We start from the raw sequence: 23,556 nt of genomic DNA on the forward strand, positions 1-23,556 counted from the left end.
TTTCAATACTTTCCTTGTCTGAAGATTGTAGCGCATAAACTTCAATATACTGAGAAACATATAAAATATACGTCTTTCAATAGGTTAACTATTTTGGCAACACTCCTGTTGTTCTACAGGCAATCAGAGGATGATGTATTTGTGTCAAATCAATAGTGAATTGATTTTCAAAGGGCCAATTTTGATTTTCTCATACACTGAGAATAATATGAACGTAAAAATTTTTTAAAAATACCTGTAGAATTTCCAATTTTGCGTTACCTTTTAGCGATTTTTTGCTCATAGACACTAGGGTGTGGCTTATTTTTCAAAAGTTCTCAAAACCAAAAATTCATGTGCTCTTATGAAGTTAAATAATATTAGAAGAGAAATCTCAAAGTTTGAGCCAAAAATATTAAGATTTAGGGGTGGCACAAGCGTCTTGAAGGTGAATTTACAAGTTAAAAAAATGGCCTTCAGTGAAGTCACCATAACTTCGGTTATTTCTAGCCAATTCTGAAACTTTTAGCATCATTATTTTCAAAATTAAATTTATGAAAACTTTGTAGAACACCAAATATGCCTTAAATAAAAACAATTTTTGTTAAAAGTTGATTTCTCGAATTTTTTCTTCATTTAACTGAAAAATTCATATATGTTTGACCATAACTTCATAAATACTCAACCGAGTTTTTGAAGCAAAAAATAGTTGTTTACATACTGTTCATACAACACATTTTTAAAACATGGTTTTGGCTTAGTTTTGTAACAAAAACTACCAAAAAACATGATTTTTTAAAGAAAAAATCGAACTTCTTTGGATTATTTAAGTTTTTTCGTCAAAAATTACATTTTTCCTATAAAACTTGTGTTTATAAAGCATTTTGTTTCAATTACGAGTTGAATAGTGCATATATTTTTTAACACGAACAAAAATATTATTGTTTCGAAATTATTCAAAAATTGTTAACAAGTCCTTTTTAAAAGTTTAACAAATGAGGACAAACAGTTCCAGCTTTAAAAATATTGTTTTACTAAAAAAAATAACTGGAGTTTTTCGATAAAAAATCATGTTTTTGTGCAGTTTTTGTTGAATAACTTGGACAAAACATTTTTCTAATGAAATGTGCCGTATAAAAAGTTTGAAAACTATTAAGTAAGCTTCTAAACCATACAGATAGAAAATTTCATGTAATTTCACACTATTTATCATGCACATGAAGGGAATGCTGGAAATCGCTTAAATTTATGCATGATTTAAATTTTACGAGCTCCTTTTCGGAAGTCATGTAATTTTTATTCATCGAGTAATTTCACATAGACCGCTTTCCAATTGGAATTCGTTTATCACAATGACATACGAGGTGGAAAATAAAGGTGAAATTTGAGAATAAAACTCAGTTGAGTTGGTTTATATGATAAAAACAAATACAAACATAACACATTCTGGAAATAAAATTTATTTCACCAAATCACAAATTAATTGTTTTTCGAGCTGTCGCTGTTTCTTCAGGTGCAGCGGCTTCCGTCGTTACAAACCTCGAAGATTTACCCCTCCGGGCAATTTTAAAGCACGGTAAATGATCCCCAATGACACGAATATATAAGCCTTCTTTCTCAGGCTAATTCAGCACGCTGAGTTGTGTTTGGTTCAATCACTTTTTCACTAAACGGTGTTCAAAAACGAATTTTCACTTGGGAAAAAGTTAAAACTCAACAATCACTGACGAACGTGTTTCCAATATGGCCGATAAACAAACTCTGCCGGGAGCACCGAAGGCAAGATGGATTGAGGATGAATCGTGTAAAATTAAGATAGTCTATAGTAATAATTATTTAAAATCGGTACTAGTGTGAAATTGAATGACTTTTAGCATTCAGATCATGTGCACGTTTTGTAGCAGGAGTATACATTTAATTTGCCATTACACGACGATTTTTTTCTGAGATTTGCTGATTTGCGCTAAGACTATTATTCATATTTTCTTTCTGTGCATGCAAAAAATATTGGAATCGGTTGAGTATTCATGAAGTTATGGTCAAACAAAGATATTTTTTTAGTAAAATGAGGAAACATTTGGAGTAAACTACTTTTTATTAAAACTATTTTTGATTTTACACAAATTTGATATTCCACAAAGTTTTCATAAATTTAATTTTTAAGATAATGGTGCTAAAAGTTTCAAAATTGTTTAGAAGTTTCCGAAGTTATGGTGACTTCACTTAAGGCCATTTTTTTGAACTTGAAAATTTACCTTCAAGACGCTTGCGCCCCCTCTGAATCTTAATATTTTTGGCTCAAACTTTGAAATTTCTCTTCTTATATGATTTGAATTCATAAGAGCACAAGAATTTTTGGTTTTGAGAACTTTTGAAAAATAAGCTGCACCTTAATAAACAGTAGTGTGAATAGCGAAAAGGGGCATGCATGTAACCCATTCAAACGCAACTCTGAAATTCAAGTACCGTGGTGAATCAAAATCCGGACGGTACCGATATCCGGACACTCTGATTATATTAACTAATTAGAGCTAAAATTAGAAGATAATGGTTTGGATTTTTATTCATTCCTTTTTAATTAACATTGCTGATTATTTTACATTAATTTCTAATCTAGTAATTACTGTCAAATAATTAATAATAATAAAAACAATTAATTTGCTCATGATGAACGTCATTTTGTCGCGGTTCAACTTCAACTCAAGTTGAACAATCGATTATCGCGCGAACAATAAAAAGTGAAAGGAAAAGTTTGTGAAATGCATTTTATACCATGTTTTAATCCAAAGTGTTTGAAAAGAGATGTTTTGATAGTTCAGTGACTCTACTATTGTTGAATATGTTGGAAACATACATTTATCGCTGTGTTAAAGGACTGTCCGGGATTACAAGCCAGTGTTTTCAAATCCGGACGTCGTCTTAATGACTATCGTTTGACTAGTGTAAGTGAGATTTCTGAAAGAAAACATAAGTGAAAGCTTGAAAAATAACTATGGATAGCATAGTGAGTTTTCAGAATTCAATTGATTGATCAATAAATTGTCTATATCTTCAAAAAAACAGTTCGAGCCGCACCCAATGTAGCGTAAGCCACATGTTCTGCAGCTCAGGTAAGTAATCAAATTAATATTATTACAAACGTGCTATTATTTTTGCCATTGTAGAGCAAACGCAGGCATCAAGTTTATCGAAGATTGTTATTCATTTGCGTGTCGATATTATTTCATTTGAAATCAAACGGAAATTGCAGCTTTGACACAGTTGTCCGGATTTCGATCCAAAAGTGTCCGGAATTAAAGACGTCATTTGCATGAGGTGTCCGGATTTATAGACAAGACATGCTTTAATATTTGACTGATTTTTATGTTAAAATCATTGTTTTTACCAGAAATTTCATCACTATCGTAAAGATCTGGCTTGAAACAATCTTTGGAACAATATTAAATTGAGGATTTCCTAAAAGAACATACTCATATTAGAGTTTGAACATTCGGGGCGTCTTAAGCGTCCCGGTATTGATGCACCACGGTAATCCGATAATCGTGTTCCATGGATTTTTCTTGCAGAGCACAATATTATGTACTCTGCATCAATTCACCATGACGTCACGCTGCAACTTCTAGGTTGGATTTGTTTATAACCAGTTTATAACCATGACATGGCAATTTTTACAGCCGAAATGCTGCCATAGTAAGATTAAATACAAAAAACGAAAACGAATTTAGGCAGCGTCCATTTATGGCATAACGTTAAATCGTACAATTTTCGACCATTCCCCCCTCCGCAACGGTCTTTGCATGAAAAAAAATAAATTTTGTGTTTTAGCCGCAACGTTTGAACCTACTTCCCCTCCCCCTAGAGCGTTACGTAATTTGTGAACGGTGCCTTAGTCTGCATAAATTTAGTGGCATTGTGTATTCAATTAGACTCTCTGCTATTTTATTTATAACTGCAATTCTGTTCTCAGTGTAGTCTGTATTTTTCTGCATTGACCGCATTGACCCTTTCAACGAGTCGAACATAATGAGTGACGTTCAATATCAGAATTTGTCAACAAATACGTAATGTTACCAATACATAAACTAGTTTTTGCGCAGTTTTGGATTGCCGAAGTGAACATTTTTATTGCTGACAATAGTAATTGCATTGCCGATATAATAACAAGTGCCTCGTGAATTTGGTGAGGAAAAATAGAAGATTAAGAGAATAAAATAGTGTGTTGTGTATAATAATTAATAAATGAAGAGTGCTCAAGTGTAGTTAAGGTGTCTCCTACTAATTGTTGTGCTCTATTGTTGCGCAAAATTGCCCTCTTAAAAGTTCAGCTGCTTAGGTTGCCGACAATACGTAAGTTCCCCTATGTATTGTGAGCTTGGAATCAATTGGAAATCAGGAATATCAAAATAATAATAAAAAAATGAAATATAGCTTAGTTCTAGAACTGAGGTTATCAAAAACTGTTATCAATATGTCATGAAGAACAAAATTAGATATCATTTTGATAAGTTTTTGAAATCAGATTCAGCTCGGGAGAACCGACCAACACGTGCTCCCGCAGCGAATCGACTTGGGCTCTTTTTGGCATGCGCGCTCGAGGGATCCCCTCGCCTTGCCGATGGCGGTGAATGACGACGGAGAGCGCGAAAGAGAGCTGGTGAGTCATGGAGAAAGATTGCTGCTTATGGGGCCGAAAAGGAATCGTCGTCGTCGTCGTCGTCGTTCGATGCTCCGGTGTCATACCGAAATCGTTTTCGCAGAAAGTGGTGACTTGGCTCCTAGACTCTGTAAACGCCGGTCGCAGTGTCTTCTCCAGTACTGAACATCAGAAAGCTAATCCAGAAGAATTGAATTAAAGCTACAGCCAGCTGAAAATCCAAATCGAGGCAAAACGCAAGAGCACGAAAGCAAGGATCGCTCCAGAGCAATCAGGAAAGAAAAGTTTGAAAGTTCTATTCCAACCGATTCCAGTTTTACAAGATAGAAAATAGTTGTTCGAAATTTAAATTCCCTGTTCAAGTTTAACGCCAGCATAGAAGAGAAAATATTTTACGATTTCGGTTTTATCCACAAAGTGATTTTTTAGTTCTCCAATTCCGTTTGAAGATAGTCGAAGGGATTTTCTCGGAAAGTTTGAGATTGTTATCGGTCAGAAAAGAAGATACAAGTTCGATTTGGTGAATCAATTTATACGAATGAAACAAAATCAGTCCTAGCAAAGTTCAAATTTCGTGCGAAGAAAAATTAAGAATTTAATTGATCTGTCTGTTTCGTCGAAGAAAAACGGCCAAGATTCCCTTTTGGGAAGAAAGAAGAAGTAGCAGCAGTGCAAAAGTTTCCTTCCTGGCCGAAGTAGTTTGGTTGGAAAACTCTCTCTTGGTGGAGAAGTGCGCAAGAAGAGAAGAAGTTCGATTTGTGTGTGATCCGACCGTATCCGAGAGTGAGAGAAACGAAGGAGCAGCAAAAGGACAAAAGCGAACACTCCACGGGAAAAAGGCTGGCTGGACTCCCATTGCCTCCCCCTGTTGTGGCATTGCCGTGAAAATTGTGTGAGAAAAGAGCCGTTGGGTGTCGTGAAGAGCAGGAGATTCAGAGAGCGTGAGTTGAAATCGAAGGCACGAGGCTAGTGTGTTAGTGAACTTTGTGCTCGATTTTGACAGATCCTGAAGACACTTTTCCTTGCACGGGTGCGGCCATATTCAAGAACACTCACACACACACTCCAGGCACATACGCACACACAGACACCAATAGTTGGAAGCAGGCCACAGAGTCCAATTCTGAGTGAAAATTCAACCAGTCACTTCCGTCAAAGGGAAATCGTGCTTTTGGGAAAGCTACTTGTGTAATCTGAAAGACATCTCAGAAGAACAAGTCTAAGTCAAACAAGTTCTCTGGAGTTCAAACTGTCCAATCTATCGGCTAGTGAAATGTCGGGGGATCAAAGTGGTCCCATTGAGCTGAATGGCACCTCTACCGGTATCAACGGTGGTGGAGCAGGTGTCGATGGAATCGTCACCAATGGTGGTATCCCTGGAGGGGAATCTACCATGAATGGTGGAGGAGGTGGCGGTGGAGAGGCCATTACTCCAGGTGGTGGCGGAGGCAGTGAAGCTGGAGGCCTCGGTGGCCTGAGCACCGTGGACGCTGGCTGTTCCGAGGGACCGTCCAGCATCATCGGCGTTGGGCCACCTAGTCCACTGACCGGGTGCTATCTGCTGATCATCATTGGTGAGCCACACTCGCAGGAGCATAAGGATATTATCGTTCAGCGGCTGATTAAAGGTAAGTCGTAGGCAGAGAATTCCGAAGGGGATTTTATGTTATTTTTCTTCGACAGAGATTGTACGTGCATTGCGTCACCAATGATGAAATTCATATCGATTGGTTTTTTTGCCTATTATGGTATGATTCTCTGCACGCTATCTTCACGTCACACCGAATCGAGCTTCGTCCGTGAAGCCGAAAGCTATGAGCGAGTGAGATGTGCACAGTCACGAACATTCTCCTTGCGTTAGTATGGAAGGCTCAAATTTATGAACAAACTTCAGTTTGTCATATTTCATCATCAAATTTGAAAGTTGAACAACATAGTGATTGTTTGTTTCTCAACATTTCTGGAATTCATAGAATACTAAGAGTCGTTATAAAGTTATATCATGTATCATATATATTGATTGTACGACATTTCCCAGAATGACGTTTCCCAGAATGGGACATTCCTCAGAAATCCATTCCCCAGAATGGGCACTCAAAGAACTATGTCATATTTTCGCATAAGAGTTTATTTGAAAGAAATTAGAAGTCTTCAATTGTACTTTAGAGCTCCTACAGGATAAATACAGTACCTCATTGAGAATCAAGTTCGGATTGCAGATTACGCGTCTTCGCAATCAGCATTAAAGTTCTATGAAACTAAATTTGAACTAAATTGGAACTTCTGAGTTCGCCAATCAAGTCAAATCCGAACTATTGGTTGCTTGGGATAGCTACACTAATTTAAGAAGTAGGCTCTAAACTGAAACTAGAATAATTATACTTTTCTTAATCACCTAGTTTATCGGTATTGGTCATATATTACAGGTTTGTTCGTCTTCTTAGCTCATTGTTCAAAGAGCACTTACGCAGTTATTACTTGAGAGCTTTCTTTGTCTAAGTTACTATTTTCTGCATTCATATATCGTAGTAGATAATGAGCTGGATCATATTCATGGTACTTTTCCTTCGGCAGTGTTTTTCTTCTTCTTCTTTTCTGGCGTTACGTCCCCACTGGGACAGAGCCTGCTTCTCAGATTAGTGTTCTTATGAGCACTTCCACAGTTATTAACTGAGAGTTTACTATGCCAATGACCATTTTTGCATGCGTATATCGTGTGGCAGGTACGAAGATACTCTATGTCCTGGGAAGTCGAGAAAATTTCCAACCCGAGAAGATCCTCGACCGGTGGGATTCGAACCCATGACCCTCAGCTTGGTCTTGCTGAATAGCTGCGCGTTTACCGCTACGGCTATCTGGGCCTACAGAGCCTAAATTTGGCCAGAATATCCGTCGTACGAATGCGCTTCTTATTGCAAAGTTTCAGGCAATTCGGCCGAGAAAAAATTCCCATGCCTCATGTGAAGATAATTTTCATTACGAAAAGATCCTGGACCAATCGGGAATCGAATCCAGACACCTTCAGTATGAATTTGCCTTGCAGCCGAGGATGTTATCACTAAGGTTGCTAAACCGCTGCAAACTGATGGAATGACATAAGCGGCATTCCATTTTTCGGCTTATTTATCATCTGCAGAAGTAATGCAATTGTGGGATTTCCGTAACATAGGGTTATGGAATTTAATGCTCATTATTCTTTGTGGCGAATAACTTCCCACAAACAATCAATGGGTTTTGTAGCAAATGGCGCTTACTTCAATATGTCAAGTTATGTGATTTTTACCCTACCTGTCTCAGAGATGTTCTGGAATAACTTTATACGCAATGCAAAAATATCTTATTTCCGTTTGCTCCTGAAAGTACTACAACAAATAGTTAATGGTTCTCAAAATTTCATGGAAAAATATTAATTAATGCTGAAACACGATCAATTTGAAGTTTTTCGTGTCAGCCCCGCTGCCTACAGGTTAATCTTCTTCTTCTTTCTGGCATTACGTCCCCACTGGGACAGAGCCTGCTTCTCAGTTTAGTGTTCTTATGAGCACTTCCACAGTTATTAACTGAGAGCTTACTATGCCAATGACCATTTTTGCATGCGTATATCGTGTGGCAGGTACGAAGATACTCTATGCCCTGGGAAGTCGAGAAAATTTCCAACCCGAAAAGATCCTCGACTGGTGGGATTCGAACCCACAACCCTTAGCTTGGTCTTGCTGAATAGCTGCGCGTTTACCGCTACGGCTATCTGGGCCCCATACAGGTTAATCTACTGATTTCATAAAAAAAAACATAGAAATACGCTGTTTTTGCTCTGATTTTATTAGACAAGATGCCAAAGCATAGCAAAGAAATCTACTAGAAGTCGATAAATCAAGCTAAATAATTTCCTTAAAATATTGACTGATTTATGCTTTTTGGCCCCTATCTTAACCTTTTCGGAACAAATCATCAAATGTACTGGACATAATTTTTGGAACGGCCTATTCAGGTCCGGATTCACATATACTTTCTCTTCGTCTTCAATTCTCCATAACAAATGAAGTTTAGGAACTTGTGTTGAAAATGGGGCCAAAACTGGTTCTGGTGGTCAACGTTTTTATACAAAACTAGCTGTCACCCGGCAAAAATTTCTACTGGCATTCATCCAAGCTCTTCTTCAAAAAAATGAACTACATAGAGAATTCACTGATACTTATATCACACAAAAACCGTTCTTGGAACTGGTAAGAATTTCTACAGTGGATTACGCAAATTACTTACTTTACTTTTGCTGGCTCCACGTCCTTTAAGACATGACCTGAGCCACAATGTTACGCCAACTAACTCGGTCCATAGCTGCTATCCTCCAATTTCTCCATCGCCCCACACTTCTAAGATCCTGCTCCACTTGGTCAAACCACCTAGCTCGTTGCGCTCCCCTTCGTCTTGTACCGGCCGGATTTGAGGTGAACACCATTTTTGCGGGATTGTTGTCCGGCATTCTCAGAACGTGTCCCGCCCATCGTACCCTTCCAGCTTTGGCGACTTTCTGGATACTGGGTTCACCGTAGAGTTGCGCAAGCTCGTGGTTCATTCCTCTCCTCCATACGCCATTCTCACATAGTCCGCCGAAGATCGTCCTAAGCACACGTCGTTCAAAAACTCCAAGCACTTGCAGGTCCTCTTCGAGCATTGTCCACGTATCATGCCCGTAGAGGACTACCGGTCTTATCAGCGTCTTGTACATGGTACACTTAGTACGGAAGTGAAGTTTACCAGATCGCAAGGTCTTGTGGAATCCGTAGTAAGCACGACTTCCGCAAATTATGCCCAGGAATTCAGTCTGACATTCTGCTGTCTCCACGAAATTTTGTAAGATTACCTAGAGGAATCCCTCCAAGTATTCTTCCAGAGATGAACATTTCCTCTGTGCTCTCCAAAGTCCTATAGATCCTCCTAAACTATCTCCAGATTATTTTTCAAGAATTTCTTCAATAAATCTTTTTAAAACCTCATATTTTTTCCCAACTTCTCTTGATTTCCACAAACTATATTAAGAGATATAATTTGAATTCTATAAATTCCTTCTTGAAAATATCAAAAAAAAATCTATATTTATTCCTCGGGGAATTTATAATAACCTTCAATTGGTAATATAAACTATAAGTGCAATCACTCTGTTAAAGGATTTTCCCTGATATTGTCGACGAGACGGGCGGTAAAATTGGTTGCTTCTGAAGCAAATTTCAACAGTATTGCTGGAGTAACAGAATGTGCAGAAGGAATTGGTGTTGGTAAATTGGATTGGGAAAATGTACTGGGGAAATCTAAAACAGAATGAAACAATTTATGGTAATATTCATAAATTCTTGTTTAAATATCAAAGAAATTGTCTTTGGAATTCATGGAAACGTTACAGAAGAAATCAAGAGAAGAATTTCATGAAATCTTTTACGGTCATTCGCCAATCTTAATACGGTTTTAATTTAAAAGGTGTCCCAAAAATTATGGGCACGACTTTACCACACTGCCATTTCGAGACTAGAGCAGACAAAAATCTGATTTTCCGGCATCTTATTCTTGCACTTATCAAAAGCAGATTTTGAATTTTGAGCATTTTTTATTACCTGTTTGTTGATGGTGATACATTTCTAGATGCTCTACTTATCAGTTTTGCACAAATCGCGTTATTTCTGAGCATTTTTTGACGTAGAAGTACGTCTCTCTTCTCTATACAGGAGTAAAATTGGAATTTCAAAACCAAGAGCGTTACGTTGGCATGAAATATTTTAAACGTTTATAACTTTTCGCTGGCTTAACGAAATTTCTTGATTAGCATCTCAATCGAAAGCCAAGACATCAAAGCTTCATGTCGTTTACTTACTGAATCCCACATACCTGTCCAAATAGTTTAATAACTGTTTTAAAAGAGAACGTTGATTTCAAGCAAATCTATAAATAGGGGTGACTAGAGAAAATTTGACGTCATTTGCTTTTCACTCTCCGATTGGCTCGCATCTCAGCAGGCGACAGATCGGCTTGTTCTGACCGGGCGTGCTTCTCAGGCACAGACATCGATAGCGAAGGACGCCCCCGTTTGTCTTGCTTCGCTCAAATCAAACTGTCGAGCGAGCGAGAGAAGATGCCGTCCGAAGCTAAAGCCATCACCGCTGCCGCCGCCTAGAAGAAGTAGAGGAAGCAGTCCACAGGAGAAATTGCGGTCGAACTGTGAACACGGTCGGGCGAGTCATTCTCGCTTTGTGGTTCACCGCTTGTTTGCGTTCACCCAGCCATCGTCATCGCCGCCGCAAATTTCATCGGCCGAGGAGCTGTTGACCCGCGCTTCAAAATTTCGACTCGTGATGAAATCATCATTGGTGGTCAAAAAGCAATCCCGTTAGGAGCAAATACCAGAAGCCCCCTGAGTTTTGCTGGTCCGAGCAGTTATTCGTAACAACATCGAAGCTAACAAAGCCATCGGTTCTTTTCAGAGCCAACAAATTTGTGGAAAAGAGTTAAAAGAGAAATATTTCCGACTTTATTTATAACTTCTAGTATTCCTAAATCAATTTCACGGCCTCATACAAAATTTCATTTGTCGTGAATAATTTATGACTCATCCATTTGAGATTGTACTCGTGGACGCTGCTGCAGTGCCGTCGGGGTGAGTGCTCAACATTTCACAACGATTGCAAAATAGAGTGGCTTTTCCAACAGCGCCTTTTATGTTCCATATTTTGTGGGAACACTTTGATTAGGAAAATTATCCCATGTGACAAAATTGCGACATATTTAGAATGCTTTTGAAAAGACATTCTCATTGAACAATTGTAATAATTTTGGCACCCATGGATCAGAAATTTACCGTCATAATAAAGAAAACTATTAATTATCAATAGCTCGTATTGAATATTTAGGGAATGCCAATCATTCCAACAATTCATGTTCGACCAATTTCTCACGTATTAGTATTCTCCGCAATTTTCAAGTAATTCCAAGCAAAACACATTATTGGCACATATTCATTTCCCAGATTGGTCGATCAGAAAGCAAAGAGCACAAAAGGGAGGAGCATCATCTTCTATTCCAAGGTTATAAAACATGCTGCCTTCGTTGGATTCAGTTTCATTCCATTTCCGCTTTCGAGCTGGTAAGAGCTCCTCCGAACTTGCTTAGTGAGAAGTACCTCGCTGCTAGAAGCCTGCTGAGCTGTTAATCCAGAATCTGGTTTGTGAAATTGCTCAAGATTTCAAGATTGAGCTACGTTTCCAGATTTCAACTAAATCCCTGTGTATGTACTCTGTTGCTGTTGTGTACCCATGAAATATTAGGTTTGTTTGTCGAATAAACAGAGAACTTATTCACATCTTCTTCTTCTTCTTCTTCTTCTTGGCATTAACGTCCTCACTGGGACAGAGCCTGCTTCTCAGCTTAGTGTTCTTATGACACTTCCACAGTTATTAACTGAGAGCTTTATTTGCCAAGGTTTCCATTTTTGCATTCGTATATCGTGTGGCAGGTACGATTATACTCTATGCCCAGGGAAGTCAAGAAAATTTCTATTACGAAAAGATCCTGGACCGACCGGGAATCGAACCCAGACACCTTCAGCATGGCTTTGCTTTGTAGCCGCGGACTCTAACCACTCGGCTAAGGAAGGCCCCAACTTATTCGCATGCATTTGCAACTCTTTCGATTTTCCATACAAAATGACCAACTTTGGTAAGTTAGATCTCAGTTATTTATGGAAATATTTTCGAATGAAACATTCACAGAACATCAGATGTAACTTGAATTTTAACATATATTTTTGAAAATTTTTCCAATCACAAGTTTATAAGTAATAACGGTTTGACTAAACTGTAATTTTCGACGAAAAATTCAAAACTTTTTATCTTAAAATCTGATAGCCTTACACAAAAACTGTCTTCAGCAAACTTATTCATCTCGTCAAAATCTACAACTTTTCTGAAGATACCATGAAGCTATTCCTTCAATATATTTAGTTATGTCAATCATAAAAAATCGTCAAAAAATTCGCTTTAGTCAAACCGTTACTGCTTTTCAACGTGTGATTGGAAAAATCACTCAAAAACATATGGTAAAATTTAAGTTATTTCTGATATTTTGTTAAAATTTCATTCAAATCAGTCCATAAATAACTGAGATATAGTTTATCAAAGTTGGTCACTTTGCATGAAAAATTAAAAGAGTTGAAGTTTTTATTTCTCAGCGAAGAATCACACCATCAACGAAAATAGCGCGAAAGCAATAACCAATCGCGTGCGAGTAGCGAACGGAGTGACGAAACAACCAAGCGAGAGCCCCACCACTCGCCATCGGTGAACGAAGCTCGAGCAAATAAAACCACTGGTTGTTCTGCTCCCAGCTCATTCACAAATCGAACGGCATAACGAACGGATCAAGCAGCGGAGCAGCAAAGAAGAGCGCGTGAAAGCCACAGCAGTGTGCGAGTAGCGAACGGAACCAGAGAGCGAAAGCAACAACTGAAAATCATTCAGTGGACGGATTAGCAGTCAGCGCCAACCGGCGACCTGTTGGAAAGTAACGCCAGCAAAATATACACCATCTGCCTCTCCTTACCATTCATATTCTTGTACTTGATTAATTCAATGAAATGGTTTGGTTTGGCGATGGAGCAAAGAGTTATTAAGGATGATTTTACTTAACAAAGAGTTGTTGATAAATATTCCATGGGCCCAAATAGCCGTAGCGGTAAACGCGCAGCTATTCAGCATGACCAAGCTGAGGGTCGTGGGTTCGAATCCCACCGGTCGAGGATCTTCTCGGGTTGAAAATTTTCTCGACTTCCCAGGACATAGAGTATCTTCGTACCTGCCACACGATATACACATGCAAAAATGGTCATTGGCATAGTAAGCTCTCAGTGAATAACTGTGGAAGTGCTCATAAGAACACTAAGCTGAGAAGCAGGCTCTGTCCCAGTGGGGACGTAACGCCAGAAAGAAGAAGAAGATGATAAATATTCCAATCAATAAGAGTTGTTTTGAAAAAGTTCACTTTTATCAGAAATTTCTGCTTTACCAAAGAGTTGTTAATGAAATTCCTGCATCAAAGGGTCGAGTTTCTCCCCACGAATATTTCCAGCCAGGACCAGTCATGGAGGACAATCCATCCCGAGCATCACGGCCCCCGCTTCCAAAATTCTCGAGTACGGAAATTGGAAAATTAATACATAATGCTCATCTTGTACATCCCTTGCCAAGGCATCAATTTCATATAGCCTATTTCTCAGATTAACGCAATAGACTAACATGTAGAAAAATTTCAGATCAATAGTTGCTTATTACAATTGGTCAGGAAACAGTTTATTGAACAGTATTTAAAATCTGTCGCAATTTTAATACATTTTCCAATTTAATACTCGAGAATTTAGGAAGTGTCCCCCATTATATGATAAATCAACGATGCTGTTAGAAATACCATACAATGCTGAGTAGCATGATGTTATTACGGTCCGACGGCGCTGCAGTGGTAAATTCTCAAATTCATGTAATTATGTGGGGTAAATTATGTGAACCAAATTGTAGTATACCGCGATATTTAGATCATTATAGATAAATCAGTAAATATCATCCAATAAACCGTTTTATGAACGTATGTTGGCCCTGAAAAGGGCCGATTGAGCTTGGATGCTGTGACCACGAGTTTACCACGAGGCGAAATCTAGAAGCGCGGATCGGTCAACCTAGAAATCTTGAGCGATTTCACAGACCAGATGCTGGATTGGCAGCTTGAAGAATGACAGCTCAGCAGATTTCTAGCAGCGAGGTACTTCTCGCTGAGCAAGTTCGGAGGAGCTCTTACCAGCTCGAAAGCGGAAATGGAATGTAACTGAATCCAACGAAGGCAGCATGTTTTATAACCTCAGAATAGCAGATGATGCTCCTCCCTTTTGTGCTCTTCGCTTTCTGATCGACCAATCTGGGAAATGAATATGTGCCAATAATGTGTTGGGCTTAGAATTACTTGAAAATTGCGGAGAATGCTAATGCGTGAGAAATTGGTCGAACATGAATTGCTGGAAGGGTTGACATTAACTAAATATTCAATAAGAGATATTGATAATCAATAGTTTTCTTTATTATGACGGTAAATTTCTGATCCATGGGTGCCAAAATTATTAAAATTGTTCAATGAAAATTTCTTTTCAAAAGCATTCTTAATATGTCACAATTTTGTTACATGTGATAATTTTGCTAATCAAAGTGTTCCCACAAAATATGGAACATCAAAGACGCTGTTGGAAATGCCACTCTATTTTACAATTGTTGTGGAATGCTGAGCACTCACCCCGATGGCACTGCAGCAGCGTCTTGTGGACTGGTTCATATTCTTCTTCTTCTTGGCGGCGGCAGCGGTGATGACTTTGGCTTCGGACGGCATCTTCTCTCGCTCGCTTGACAGTTTGATTTGAGCGAAGCAAGACAAACGGGGAGGTCCCTCGCTGTCGATGTCTGTGCCTGAGAAGCACGCCCGGTCAGAGCAAGACGATCTGTTGCCTGCTGAGATGCGATCGAAGCGGAGAATTGAAAGCAAATGACGTCAAATTTTCTCTAGCACCCCTATTTATAAATTTGCTTGAAATCAACGTTCTGTTTTAAAACAGTTATTAAACTATTTGGACAGGTATGTGGGATTCAGTAAGTAAACGACATGATTCTTTGATGTCTTGTCTTTCAATTGAGGTGCCATTCAAGGAATTTCGTTGAACCAGCAAACAGTTATAAGAGTTCAAAATATTTCATGCCAATGTAAGGCTCTTGGTTTTGAAATTCCAATTTCACTCCTGTATAGAGAATTTTTATTTTACTTTCAAACTGTGCGGCATAATCAAATGCAAACGCATTCAGTTCCCGATGGTTAGTGCCTGTGCTTTAACTGTTCATAAGTCGCAAGGTGGAACTTTCCCCGAGGTCGTGTACGACTATGACAAAAGCCAGGATCAGCAATTGGTATATGTTGGTTTGTCGCGGGTTACATCACTGCAAGGACTATTTTTGACAAACTCTACCAATTCTTCCCAGTTCCATCACGCCAAAGGCAGCAATTCCAAGGGTTGACTTGAGGAATGAGCTGCAGCGCTTAGGCAATCATCGATTAGTGACGCTTTGAGACGAACTGCGTGAAATACTGGATCATAGCGGCCAAGCCTGCATATTGATGAGTATCAATGTACAGAGCCTAAATGCTCATGCAATGGATATTGCTACAGACCAAAGCACTGGACCGATTCAATCGATTACCACGATCGAAGCACCCGAGCTATCAAACATCTAATCTACTGGAGGAGTTTGGTGAACTACAGCTGGAGCCAGAAACCGATCACCCAACCAAGCAACACAAGGAAGCAACGACCAAACAAACAAATTCAATCATCTGGCATTATTCCTGGAACACCATACACTGGTTCTCGAAACCACAGAACGACAAATGGTTCTTTTCAGGACTACCAAAATGAGTCCAAAAAGAGTTAACTTCTGAAAACTTTATCCGATCAATAACAACACAAAACTAGTACACTTACAAATTCATGCACATGACAAATCAAATTACTAATCATCGTAGTTCTACGTCAACCCCGCGGTAATGTAATAGACATTACCCACCCCAATTTTTTTGTAGGAAAATCGTGCCAGGTCAAAAGGTACGTACAATAAAAATCTGAAAAAATATATTTATCATTGCCGATACGATTGATGTTCAGACTCTAATTGATTTTAATGGAAATTATAAACCTAAGTATATGAATTTTGAATAGAAACTTAAAACCCGATCTCAGCTGTGGTCGATTTATGAAAAGGTCAAAACCCAGTCCTTATGAGTACGTTAAAACATGTAAAAATCTAAAAATGTTGTTGCCTATCCAAAACTATATATATTTGGCATAGGTAAAGCTGAAATATTTTTTTATTTGCGTTGAAAATACCTGGAAAGCTATGATTTAGAAAAATCATCTTATGTGGAGCGAAAAACCAGTGATTTTTTCATATTGTTAAATGTTTTCTAGCAAAGAAAAATAAAATTTTAAACAAAAAATCTTCAAGAACATCTGAACTCACCACATGAAAAAATTTTGATAAAAAATATTTATTACTAGTTAGGTTCCAACAAAACACAAAAGTAGTGTCTGTGCTGGCTAGATGAGAATTGACTCTCTAAAATAAAAAAATCCATTGTAAAGTTTATATTATCGAACACAATTTTTACAGGTAGCATTTTGAATGCCTCAAGGTAAAATACAAAAATATAAAAATATTATATAATATGTAATATTTGTTTGAAAAAATATTATGATTCTCGTTATCAAAGTCGTGCCCATACTTTCTGGGACACCCTTTTGGTCAAATTTTGAGCAGTCTTAGTCATATAAAGGTGAGATTGATGAACTTATGGAAAATTAAAATTTAATGTATATTTTGTTCTGGTGGAATCACCAGCACGGTAATAACGGAAGATTTTTCTAGTGTTGCTATCGTATACCTTGACAATTTTGGACAATAAATTTGCATTTTTGTGTGGACAAAATTATCTCTGTGGATTCTAAGTTATTTATAGACCTATTGAAATGACATTTCCAGAGCTGTGTTTAAGGAATGGAGAGTTCAAACAGCACATATATATTTTGATTGGTGTTGGATTTCGGCGAAACTATAAATTGTTTTGGTCAACATTCACGTGAAATGACCAATTTTGTACTATACCTTTTGAGTCAAATCATAAATTGTATCTTTTGACATAAATTTTTAGTTTTACCGTGACAAAATCTGTTATGTCGAACTGACCAACTTTTCACCGAATGTCATTTCCCTGAAAGCCATTTCCCCGAATGTCATCTCCCTGAACGCCAGTTCCCCGAATGATAATTTTCCTTTGAAAAATGATGATGAAAATTAAGAAATGTACCAGAACAGTCTTCAGTGACAGGTTAGCAAATTAGAAAGAACGATAAACAATGAAAAGAAGTGGATATTTAGTAACTCTCGACCTCACAGATATAGCCAAAGATGACGGTGAAACTCGAAAGAATCGCAAATCAAATTAACCCTCTAATATCCAACCCCGCCTTTAAACGGGGTACCTTTTGGAGGTTTGTAAATATTTTCTTAGCTCTGAAATCGAAATGATTCTATTTTTGGCTTAAACTTTGGGTCGTAACAAGCATACGACAGGTTTATACGACTTATTTTTGTATTTTTAAAAAATGTCTGAAAAATTGTTTTATCCTATGTTTTTTAAATGCCTGAGTCTTATTAAACATGTAATACAAAAATATGTACATTTTATATTTTTCTGCAACCAATCTATCACAGAAGATGATTATGGTGAAATTGATATAATTTCAAATCTATTCTTCCGTTATTTACACGGAAAACAAAATATGTACAAAAAAAAAAATTAAAAGTGCTGCAGAAACATAAATTTTTATTATTGTTTATTATTTATATTTATTTTTTTCAAATTTTAAATATAAAAATGTAACGTTTTGTTATTTAACATCGATCTTCGCATGTTCTGGGCAATTATTTACTTATGTTCCAAAAATTACAAATTGAGGTTTTCGATTTTTTTTATTTTTAGATGTTTGATTTTTGGATTCTCGGCTTTTAAACAAAAATCGGGTTTTTACGGTACTTGATTTTTTGTTAAAAAAAAAAAATAGATATTTTATTTTTGTGTATTTATGGAAAAACAATTTGAGAATAAAATCAATACCCCAAAACTTTTTTTCTATTATCCGGAGTATTGATTTTTTCCAGCTCTGAATAATTAAATCTTCCGGATAATCAAATTTATAGGAAAATAAAAAAAAATCAAAATCTACAATTAAAGAACTTAAATTTTATATATTTTTTGTTATTTTATTCAAGTAAGTGATGTATTGGTGTAACCAGAAATTATTTCTACAGAGAAAAAGGAATTCGAAAGGAGAAAAAATATGTAAGGAGAATAATCATACTAAGTGCATTTGAAAAATTTACCTACACTTAACCAACTCTGTCAATTTAGAGATCGTATATAAATTACATCACATAACTAAGGGGGGAGGAATTCATGGGAACGTGATAATCCATATAAATATCAAAGTATCTATACAAAAAGTGTGTCATAGATGTTTCCTTATCCAACATAAGCTTCCTAGCCGTATGATTAGTGACACTGGGCATTTATCCGCTATGGAGTGTAGGTTCGATTTTTGTCTAAACTCGGCAAGTTATTTTACGTGCAATTTTTTACCATTGTGCCAAGTTCTGAATCTAATGCTAAATCTTTTGCAGATTCCTCAACATATATCAGGCATAGAATTCTTATTGGATATTTCTTGTCAAACTTTTAGCCAAATCCATGACATATTCGTGGAAAGTTAATTGATTATTCCTCCAGGAATTAAATATTTTCGTTATCAGGAATGACGAAATTCTTCAGTGATTGCTTTGATTATTTATTAACATTTATTTATTTCGCTCAAAATTTTTAGGGCATGCTTTGAGAGTGGTATTGAATATTTAATTGCTTCGAGATCCTCAGCATATTGCTATGGTAAATTACTAGCGCATGTTTATTGAGATTATAGATGGATTTTAGACTTTGTCAATCTTAGTTAATTTTACAAAATTGTTAAGTTATTCTTCACAGGTTTTAGATAAGATTTTAACTGGAATTCTTAGTGAACATTTTAAAATAATTCCTTTTCAAAACTTTGACGGATATATCGAGAAAATTTCTACGACCTTTTGGACAAATCGTCGATATTGATATTGAATTTGCCATGGATCGTACCTAGAAACAATGACCACAGTAAACATCTTCAGAAGATATCGCCAGAAAGACTTCAAGTAGTCCATCTAAAATACACCATATGTCTCGAAGGAAATCTGTCAAGCTTGTTGCAGCAAATCACCAGCTCGGAAATTTACCGAGGATCTTTGTCAAGTACATCTGTTGTTTGTAAAACCGAGACGCAAGACAAGTTTGCGAATTTGAAACATAGTTTAATAATGAACGGCGCCGCAGCCGCCAGCTATAACGACTGCAAAAGCTGCTGCCCTAAAATATAGTTCGGCACACACCTCTATTTGTTTTGCACTACACTACACTACACTGCATGCAATCGAAATTTTATATGAGAAACAATCCCTCCTTTATCCCATCCCATCTTCTAACTACGCCCAATACTGCAAAAACAATCATATTGTGTATTATAATACTATGTAATACAAATTCATACCTAAACTTGAAAAAAAATTACCGGCTTCTCTCCGTTGATCGAACAAAAAATACCGTTTTTGTTGATGGGTTGCAGATGGGGCCATCAATTCTATCAAAATAATTCCTAATCCGCCTTAGGGATTTAAGCTGACAGTGAAATGTTCAACAAACTTTCAGAATTCACTCTACGATTTCAACTTCTACTTCTTCATTGATGCCAATTTCTCACGCCAGTCGGACCACGTGACGGCCAGTGAGTCGGAAGTGTGACTATTAGAAAGTTGCACTGTAGACAGTTTTCTAAGAGGAACTTTCCCTATGAGTAGAGAGAATCCGGAAACTCATATACAATAGCTTCACACAGATGTATTCCCAAAGTAAGTAAGCAAAACACCGAACCTAAATCGAAAACTTATGCTTCAGCTCTAGAAGCGGACAGGAGTGAACTTTCGGTCGGAACTCTTGACAACCATGTAAACGAGCTCAAATTGAAGAACCCTGTAGTCAGGGAAAGTTTCGTCCGTTTCGTTGCTTACTGGTGAGAACCCATTTCTTGTCTTGTCTGCCATTGACAATCATCTCCGTAGGTGCAAAGGAGCTCGGGTACTTTTCTGTTTGCTTAGCCTTTAGTGCAAACAACCGCTTGCCTCACTCTCTGGAACGCATTTAATTAATTTCTTCTACTGTCATCTCCGCGCTCATGTTGTCGTCTACGAACCATTCTAGGGTTGGCTTTTTCGGGTGCCAGTTCCGCGAACGGTAGGTTCTTTGTCATTGTGTAGTGGGTATGGCATCCAAGAAAGGAACCCAAGAGCCATTACGTGGGCCTCTCTCTCTAATGCCTGCACAACAATTAATTACATCATCATTTTGTTCCTGCAGGTCTGCCCGGGTGTCCGGCGGGTGCTCCGGACCACGCTTTGCTACCACGTTTCCGATCAAGAGAGAGAATATTTTGCAAGCAATAATGGGGCTCTTCTTCGGAACACTACAGAACATGCAAAAGGCGCTCTATTCGTGAAGTGCGCTGCTTTGTTCGATCGAAGTATAGGCTTGTTATTTCTCAGAAATACAAATGAAGTGTACTGACCGTACTGACGGAATACGATCTGTCACGAAATTTGACAATATGAATAAAATTTAATGCTTCAAAAGCGGATGAGCTAAGCGCATCTTATTTTCATTTATGCGCTCCAAGAGGATATATTTTGCTCAGTATGAGATGTAATCTAGTGAAATGTGTTCACAAATTATTCATTTAATTTATTATTAATTTCGTTCAAAACATGTTATCATGATGAACACTCGTTGACAATGGACCGATGCACGAGTTCACTAATTTGACATTTGAGCGGTGCCGAATTCACTCGTTGCCATGGACACGTAAATAACACGGCACCGCTCAAACGTCAAATAGTGAACTCGTGCATCGGTCTATATTTCACCAGCACCGGGCCAACCACCTAGCCTGCTGAGCCCTTGCCTTCTTGTTCCGACAGGATTATTTTGTTTTTTTTACAAGGGGGAATTCTGAAAACGAGAAGGTAGCACAGGGAAAGCGGAGATGACGCACCAACGACGACCCACTAAAACCAGCCCATGCACAGTACTTGAGCAATTCTACAAAAATCGACATTACCCTTGAACTCTGATCCTTCTCTCCCCGGAACCACCTTACGGTATTTCTTCGGGGAGGGACCAGTGCATATAGCACAACACGTGTAGCAGAAGTAGTCGAGGCAAACTGCTTCTCCTAGCCGACTTATACAATGTTACAAGGGACTAGCCTCGGCAGGGCTAATCTTCTGCAGCCAACTCTCGGTCGGCGCGTCATAGGCACTGCAAATCTAACATAATGTGAGTGACAGTCGTAGTTACTGCATTCCAGCACTTGGCATCCGCACACATTCTCTCTATTAAATTGTCGGGGGACTTGTCCCCTCCGCATGTAGCGAGCATGCGACCTCTCACAAGAATGAAACGGGGGCAATCGAATATATACGACATGCTCCGCTGTTTCCTCCACACCAGCACAATTGGGGCACGCAGGAGATTCTGAGCTAGCCCTGAGATAGCTTTCTAGAAGCTTACACAACTGCACCGGTTCCTTGAGGCGGTGAAGCACGTGTGCTATTGCTTCCCAGCTTGCGCTGTTGAACGCATTCTTCACATCCAGACTGATAACCAGTACGCAGTAACGGATGCCGCTCCATTTATGCTCGATTGCCACCTCAGCTGTCTTAACGACCGACTGGATGGCGTCCAGAGTAGATTTACCTTTTCTGAATCCAAACTGGTTGTTGGACAGGCTGTCCGCACTCTCCGTATACGGTGCTAGCCTGTTGAGAATCAACCTCTCCAATAACTTGCCCGTCGATGGTTTCTCCGCCGTTTCTCCAATAACTTGCCCCCCTGATGGTTTCTCCGCCTTTGGTAGTAGCACCAGTTTCTGTCGTTTCCATACATCCGGGAAGATTCCTTGATCAATGCAGCGTTGCACCGTGGTTCTGAACATGTCCGGATCCGCGTTCACTGCCGCTTTTAAGGCAACATTCGGGATACCATCGGGTCTCGGTGCCTTGTTTGACGCGAATGATCCTTCATCTCCTTCATCTGCCGCATACGGCGCTGGGGGCCATGGGCTTATGGGATGGTGCGGGAAGAGTACATCGATTATCGATCGCAGCAACTCGGGCGACTTCTCTTGGGGCGCTATGGCACCTTTGGTCTATGCCATTACCACTCTGTAGGCGTCACCCTATGGACTCGAATTGGCACTCTCGCATAGACTATCAAAGGGACATAGGGTTATGGAATTTAATGCTCATTATTCTTTGTGGCGAATAACTTCCCACAAACAATCAATGGGTTTTGTAGCAAATGGCGCTTACTTCAATATGTCAAGTTATGTGATTTTTACCCTACCTGTCTCAGAGATGTTCTGGAATAACTTTATACGCAATGCAAAAATATCTTATTTCCGTTTGCTCCTGAAAGTACTACAACAAATAGTTAATGGTTCTCAAAATTTCATGGAAAAATATTAATTAATGCTGAAACACGATCAATTTGAAGTTTTTCGTGTCAGCCCCGCTGCCTACAGGTTAATCTTCTTCTTCTTTCTGGCATTACGTCCCCACTGGGACAGAGCCTGCTTCTCAGTTTAGTGTTCTTATGAGCACTTCCACAGTTATTAACTGAGAGCTTACTATGCCAATGACCATTTTTGCATGCGTATATCGTGTGGCAGGTACGAAGATACTCTATGCCCTGGGAAGTCGAGAAAATTTCCAACCCGAAAAGATCCTCGACTGGTGGGATTCGAACCCACAACCCTTAGCTTGGTCTTGCTGAATAGCTGCGCGTTTACCGCTACGGCTATCTGGGCCCCATACAGGTTAATCTACTGATTTCATAAAAAAAAAACATAGAAATACGCTGTTTTTGCTCTGATTTTATTAGACAAGATGCCAAAGCATAGCAAAGAAATCTACTAGAAGTCGATAAATCAAGCTAAATAATTTCCTTAAAATATTGACTGATTTATGCTTTTTGGCCCCTATCTTAACCTTTTCGGAACAAATCATCAAATGTACTGGACATAATTTTTGGAACGGCCTATTCAGGTCCGGATTCACATATACTTTCTCTTCGTCTTCAATTCTCCATAACAAATGAAGTTTAGGAACTTG

At 38.4% G+C, this 23,556-nt stretch overlaps 1 protein-coding gene across 1 annotated transcript in view; it reads left to right on the plus strand.

Moving 5' to 3' along the window:
* The first annotated feature begins 4,703 nt into the window (after positions 1-4,703).
* LOC5572519 (microtubule-associated protein futsch) overlaps positions 4,704-23,556 on the plus strand; it is a 356,390-nt gene continuing 337,537 nt past the window's right edge. The window contains exon 1 of the mRNA XM_021855096.1: positions 4,704-6,261. Coding sequence (XP_021710788.1) covers positions 5,907-6,261 — 355 coding nt within the window. The 5' untranslated portion in view covers positions 4,704-5,906. The remainder of the gene's footprint in view (positions 6,262-23,556) is intronic.

This window comes from Aedes aegypti, chromosome 3, assembly GCF_002204515.2.
Source record: "Aedes aegypti strain LVP_AGWG chromosome 3, AaegL5.0 Primary Assembly, whole genome shotgun sequence".
NCBI classification, from domain to species: domain Eukaryota; kingdom Metazoa; phylum Arthropoda; class Insecta; order Diptera; family Culicidae; genus Aedes; species Aedes aegypti.